The sequence below is a fragment of the Hyperoodon ampullatus genome (assembly GCF_949752795.1).
Source record: "Hyperoodon ampullatus genome assembly, chromosome: 3".
In the NCBI taxonomy this organism is placed as follows: domain Eukaryota; kingdom Metazoa; phylum Chordata; class Mammalia; order Artiodactyla; family Ziphiidae; genus Hyperoodon; species Hyperoodon ampullatus.
The window spans coordinates 31,693,816-31,699,815 of NC_136916.1; the positions used below are offsets into that span (position 1 = coordinate 31,693,816).

General features: G+C 44.8%; 1 protein-coding gene across 1 annotated transcript in view; it reads left to right on the forward strand.

Annotated features, from left to right (window-relative positions):
* The window catches only part of FAN1 (FANCD2 and FANCI associated nuclease 1), a gene marked incomplete at its 5' end in the record, with an annotated part of 28,401 nt that extends 24,245 nt beyond the window's left edge, over window positions 1-4,156 (forward strand). The window contains 3 exons of the mRNA XM_079699505.1: window positions 270-464; window positions 1,079-1,207; window positions 3,910-4,156. Of these exons, the coding sequence (XP_079555631.1) occupies window positions 270-464; window positions 1,079-1,207; window positions 3,910-4,047 (462 nt within the window). The 3' untranslated portion in view covers window positions 4,048-4,156. The remainder of the gene's footprint in view (window positions 1-269; window positions 465-1,078; window positions 1,208-3,909) is intronic.
* Window positions 4,157-6,000: the final 1,844 nt, after the last annotated feature.

Sequence of the window (6,000 nt, forward strand, 5' to 3'; positions counted from 1 at the left end):
GGCCCAGGTGCTCTCACATGCTTTGTCACATGTGCCGGCTAAGAGTTCCACCAGTTTAACCTAAAAGCTCCTTTTGCAAATTATTACTCTAAAAAACCCAGTGTAATAAGTTGCTTTTGTATCAGATTACTTAGGTAATTTTTACATGTCTTTTAAGAAAAAGAACGTGTCAACTTCATCAGATTGGCCAGTTTCCAAATTTGATCTTGACTCTTCTCATGACTCCGGCCTCCCCAGGCACAGTGTGAGCTTATTTTCCCTGCACACAGGCGGCCCCGCTGGACCTCTGCACAGACAGCTTCTTCGCCAGCAGAGCACCGGCCATCGAGGCCCGGCTGCGGCAGATTCACGGTGCCCCCGTGGAGAGCCTGCGGGCCTGGGTGGCAGCCGCGTGGCAGGCCCAGGAAGGCAGGGTGGCCTCCCTTGTCAGCTGGGATCGCTTTGCTTCTCTTCAGCAAGCCCAGGTGATGGTCTGCAGGCAGGATTCCGTGATGCGGGGTGTCCTTTTGGCAACTGTAACAAAACACACACACGTATGCCTACGTGCACGTGTATGTGTGTGGGTATATGTGCACACACACACGTGTGTGTGTGTGTGTGTGTATGTGTGGTACCCCAGCCCACAGGCCTTTGTTACTGAAGGAACAATCACAAGCATGAACAAGCCTCAGTTATGCCTTCTGCCCATTTGGTTGGCAGCTTCCCTTGGCCTGGCCTGTGGCCCCTGGAGGGTGGACACCGTCCCTGTCCTGTGACTGCTGGCCTCTGAGGGTCATCACTGTCACATTCCTGAGTGCTTACCCCAAATTCCCTCTTCCTTAGCTGCTCCCTGGATGTTCCCGACCGGGCAGAAGCTTGGTAACTGACCCAAGGAGAAGTGGTCCCCAGAGCTTGCCGGGGGCATTTTAGCCCCTGGCTCTGGAGCCCCAGCACAAGCAGCAGAAGGGCACTTGGTGTTCCTGGACACATCTCTGCTGAATGACACATGGAGTCCCTGCCCCATCTCACAGTCACTGGGGTGGGACTTCAGGGTCTCCGTCCCAGGGGAGGGCTGACTGTCCCTGTGTTTCGTGTCCAGGATCTTGTGTCCTGCCTGGGGGGCCCCATCCTCAGTGGTGTGTGCCGGCGCCTGGCCATGGACTTCCGACACTGCCGAGGGGGCCTCCCTGACCTGGTGGTGTGGAGCTCCCAAAGTCACCACGTTAAGGTCAGTTGAGCCAGAATGGAAAGTCATGTTGGTAACTTTAATGATCAACTTAATCAAAGGCCACAATCTAGGCATTTCTAGCATGGTTGTTGACAAGGCTGAACCCCTTGAAGGCTGCTGGACTGAGGGCTGGGGTTGTTTGGTGGCTGGTTGGCAGAGGTGCCCTCGGTGCTGGCATGTGGGCCTCTCTGCAGGCAGCTCCCCCGATGGCAGCGTATTTCATCTGAGCAGGTGAGTGAGAGGGGCCAGGGTGTGAGCAAGACGGAAGTCAGTCTCTTAGCAGCTGATCTTGGCAATGAAGTTCCATTGCTTTTGCTGTGTCCACTGTTAGCAGCAAGTCCATGCTCAAGGTTGGAGATTTTGCAGGTGTGAGCACCAGGAGGCCAGGATGGTTGGGAGCTGTTTTCTAAGCTCCAGGAGTGAGCACTTCCTCACGTGTTGTAGACTGGATGCCTCCCTTGCCTCACCCTGCTGCCCATCACAGGCTGGTGGCTTCCTTATTATTGAGTTTTGAGATGAAAAAAACCTCTGGTACAAGTCCTTTTTGACAAAGTCACAAACTAATCTGTTCTTTAATGAATCATGCTTCCAGTGTCATATGACGTCTCTGACTGTAATTGTGGATTTGGTTCTTTCTCCCTTGCAGTTATATCAATGTTTGCTTCATGTATTATTCGATGTATAAACCTAGGGTTGTCATGTCTTCTTGATGAATTTCACTCTTTATCATTATGAAATGACCTTCCTTTATTCCTGGGTTCTTTGCTCTGAAGTTGAACTGATATATAGCCACTCCAGCTTTCTTTTGGTTAGTGTTAATGTGATACTTTTTCTATTCTCTTACATTTAACATATTTTTTCTTTATATCTGAGTTTCTTATATATCCTTGTAGGCAGCATTTACCTGGGTCTTACTTTTTAATCTAATTTGACAACCTCTGCCTTTTAATTGGGTATTTGGAACATTTACATTTAATGTTATTCATGTTTGGCTTTAAACCTGTCATCTATTTTTGTTTTTTTAAAAGGATGCACTTATAAATTAATTTGTTTGTTTATTTTTGGCTGCGTTGGGTTTTCATTGCTGCGTGTGGGCTTTCTCTAGTTGTGGCAAGTGGGGGCTACTCTTTGTTGCAGTGTACAGGCTTCTTATTGTGGTGGCTTCTCTTGTTGTGGAGCATGGGCTCTAGGTGTGAGGGCTTCAGTAGTTGCAGCACTCGGGCTCAGTAGTTGTGGCTCGCAGGCTCTAGAGCACAGGCTCAGTAGTTGTAGCGAACTGGCTTAGTTGCTCCGCGGCACATGGGATCTTCATTTATCATGCACATAACAACAGTATATTTTTATGCACATAACAACAGTGTATTTTTATATCTCCTCTCCCAGCCTTTGTGCTATGTTCATACATTATACCTCGACACGTTATAAACCCTGTGGCACATTATTTTTGCTTTCTACAGTTGACTGAGTCTTTATACTTACTCATGTAGATACAAATTCTAATGTTTGTTATTCCCTTATATAGATCCAGATTTCCATGTACTATCATTCTCTTCTTGACTGAAGAACTTCTTTTAACATTTCTGGAAATGGAGGTCTGCTAGTAATGAATTATTTAGGTTTCATATACTGATATTTTAAGACTTTTAAGTCTTTGTTTTTGAAAGATATTTTTTTCTGGGCAAAGAATTCTGTTGACAGTTTTTTTTCAATACCTTAAAATATTGGTCCACTATTGTCTAGCTTGTATTGTTTTCAACGAGAAATCAGTAGTCTTTCCCCTCTGGCTTTTAAAAATTCTGGTTGCTTTTAAGAGATTCATTTTTTCACTGATTATGCAGTTTAGTTATGATGTTTCTTAGTGTCGTGTTCTTTATGGTTCTGTGCTTGGGGTTCACTGAGCTTCTTGGATCTTTGGGTTTAGTTTCCATCAGATTTGAAAAATTTTTGGCCATTATTTCTTCAAATATTTTTCTCTGTCTTCTTCCCTTTGGGGACTCTAATTAAACTAGTCTTAGGTTGCTGAAATGCTCTCATTAAAAATTTTTTTTCTATACTTCATTTTGGATAGTTTTTATTGCTGTGTTTTGAATTTTGGTGATCTGCAGTGGACAAAACTGATACAGTTATGCTTTCATGGAGCTGATGTGTAATGAGCAGTTTTATCTTGTGATAAACACCAGGAAGAAGTGCATAGGAAGGACCCTTCTTAGAGATGAATTTAAGCTGAGCATGGAAGGAGAAGACGTCAGACATGTGAAGAACAGGGAGACATGTCCTAGGCAGTGGGAACAGCAAGCATGATGAATGTCTACCCTTTGGTTGGGCAGATATTGTCTGTCTCGGGAACTGAGAGGAAGCCTTTGGTGTGGTTGGCGGGCGCCAGATTACAGTTTTGTAGGTCATGGCAAGAAGTTTGGGTTTAATTGCAGACCTGACAAAAAGTGATTGAGGGGTGTTAAGCAGGAGAGTACAGTGCAGTGTGTGCTTTAAAACTATTTTTCAACTGCTGTATTACGAATCGATTTCCTAATTCTCTGTGAACTGTCTGGTTTCTACAGAAAAGGAAATTTTCTCATTGAATTTCATATGTGTATGTTTAGTTGCTATACATATGTAAGTACAGCAGCATAGAGGATAAGCCATCTAAATAGTTGTCAGTGGAAACTACCGTAGTTTACCTGAATGACCCTTCTGTCTCCCAGCTGGTGGAAGTGAAGGGCCCCAGTGACCGTCTTTCGCAAAAGCAGATGATCTGGCTGGATGAGCTGCACCGGCTGGGGGCAGACGTGGAGGTCTGCCACGTGACTGCTGTCGGAGCCAAGAGCAGGGGCCCCATCTGAGAGCTGTGGGCTTGGGAGCATCTGAGAGCATCAGAAGCATCAAATGTCACTACATCTTATTTAATTTTGATTTTGTTGTTGTCATAATAAACCTGGCAGTGTAAGGACTCATCACTGTACAGTGTCTGTGTATCACAAACCTTGGTATTGGCTTCAGCACACTCACTGATTCCACACAGCAGGTAATGAACTTTTAAAAAGGTCAAAACCTTGGTGGCTGTTTCAGGAGCTAGATGCATGTGACTTATAGGAAAGCTGGAATCCCCCCCACAAAAGGAGATGATTCACAGCTTTGGGTCTTTTATAAAAGGAGCATACACAATGTTTCTTTCCAAAAAGTATATTGGAAATGGAGATTCCTTAATTTATCTGTTTTTCTATACTGCCCTTACACATTTGGCTGCTAAAATTCTTGTTTTATGATTATCCAAGAAGGGCATAAACAGATGAAACTCTGATATCTTTAGGAATTAAGAAACAAATTCTCATTAACTTCCTTATTATTTCTGTCAGTGCTTGCTCTCATTGGGCCTGTGTCACCAAAGGGAGGGACAGTTGTTATCAAAGGCAGTTGTCCCTTTTCGTCCTTCTCCTTGGGAACATCCCTAGTGACTAGAGGCAATTTCCTGTATACGTACAGATCTCATTTTAGTGTGCTTTGCAGATACTGCGTTTGTATTAAGTCGAAGGTCTGGAGCAGCCCTGTGTCACGCGAGTCTATCAGCCCATTTTTCCAGCAGTATTTGCTCACTTCAGGTCTATGGGTCACATTTGGGTAATTCTCACAATATTTTAAACTTCTTCATCATCATTATATTTGTTATGGTGTGACTTGCTGAAGGCTCAGATGATGGTTAGTATATTTTAGCAGGACAGTATTTTAAAATACTTCAAGGTAAGAACACTTTTTTTAGACATAATGCTACTGCACACTTAAAAGACTACAGTATAGTGGAAATATCACTTTTATATGCACTGGAAAGGCAGCAAATTCACGTGACTTGCCTTATCGAGATACTCACTTTATTGTGGGGCTCTGGAACTGACCTGCAGTATCTCCAAGGTGTGCAGGAACAGGGCTGCCCGTCACTGTCGGAAGAGCCTTGGGCTGGGGAAGGTGGACGCAGGAAGGGGTTTATCAGAACGGTATGCCCAGGCGTGGCGGGCCAGGCTCCTGCTCCCAGAGACTAGTTCCAAGACCTTCTTAAGGCAGTGGTACTCCCCAGCTTTTTAATTTGTTAAATGGAAGGACGAGTTAGAGACTGGTCCATGAACCCACATGGCCGTGACAACAGCCAGCTGTGAACTGAGGTTAGAGATGTTACCCATCTCTGCCTTGCTTTACAGCAGGCAGAGCGTCGGGTGGACGACACATAAACACGGCTGAAGAAAACACCCTTGCTTCTTGATGCTCTGTGTTCTTGCAGGGGATTCGTATTGACAATGAAGGCAACGATTCCTGTGGAAATTTTATTAGCACTCAACACTTCCTTCACATTCACCACTGCTGAAAAGCAGGGTCTCTCACCTTCCTGCATATCCTACTTTAACCCAAGTCATAGTCAATTTTAGGCACAAAGGTTTTCATTTTCTCTCAAAATCAAGTTTTAACTGCTTGAGGTTACTGCTACAGCAAGCAGATTTTGTTGAAGGACGCGTTGAATAGTTTTCATACTCTGTTAGCACAGATTAATATACTTTCTTAAATAAAGTTAGAAATTTTTGGTTTTAAAATTGGTTTCCATCACAAAACAACAGTAAGACGTGGTACACCTTTAAGTCCGATCCTAGCGAGTCCAGAGCTGCCTGACGCCTGTGTGGCCCTCTGTCAGCACAGGCTCTATGTCCACGTCCAGAACCACATTCGGACTCTGTCCCCACACGTCCTCCGTGCCAGGAGCGGTGCCAGGCAGCTCTGCAGGGGCCAGGACTCAAGGCTGTAATAGTTGTTTT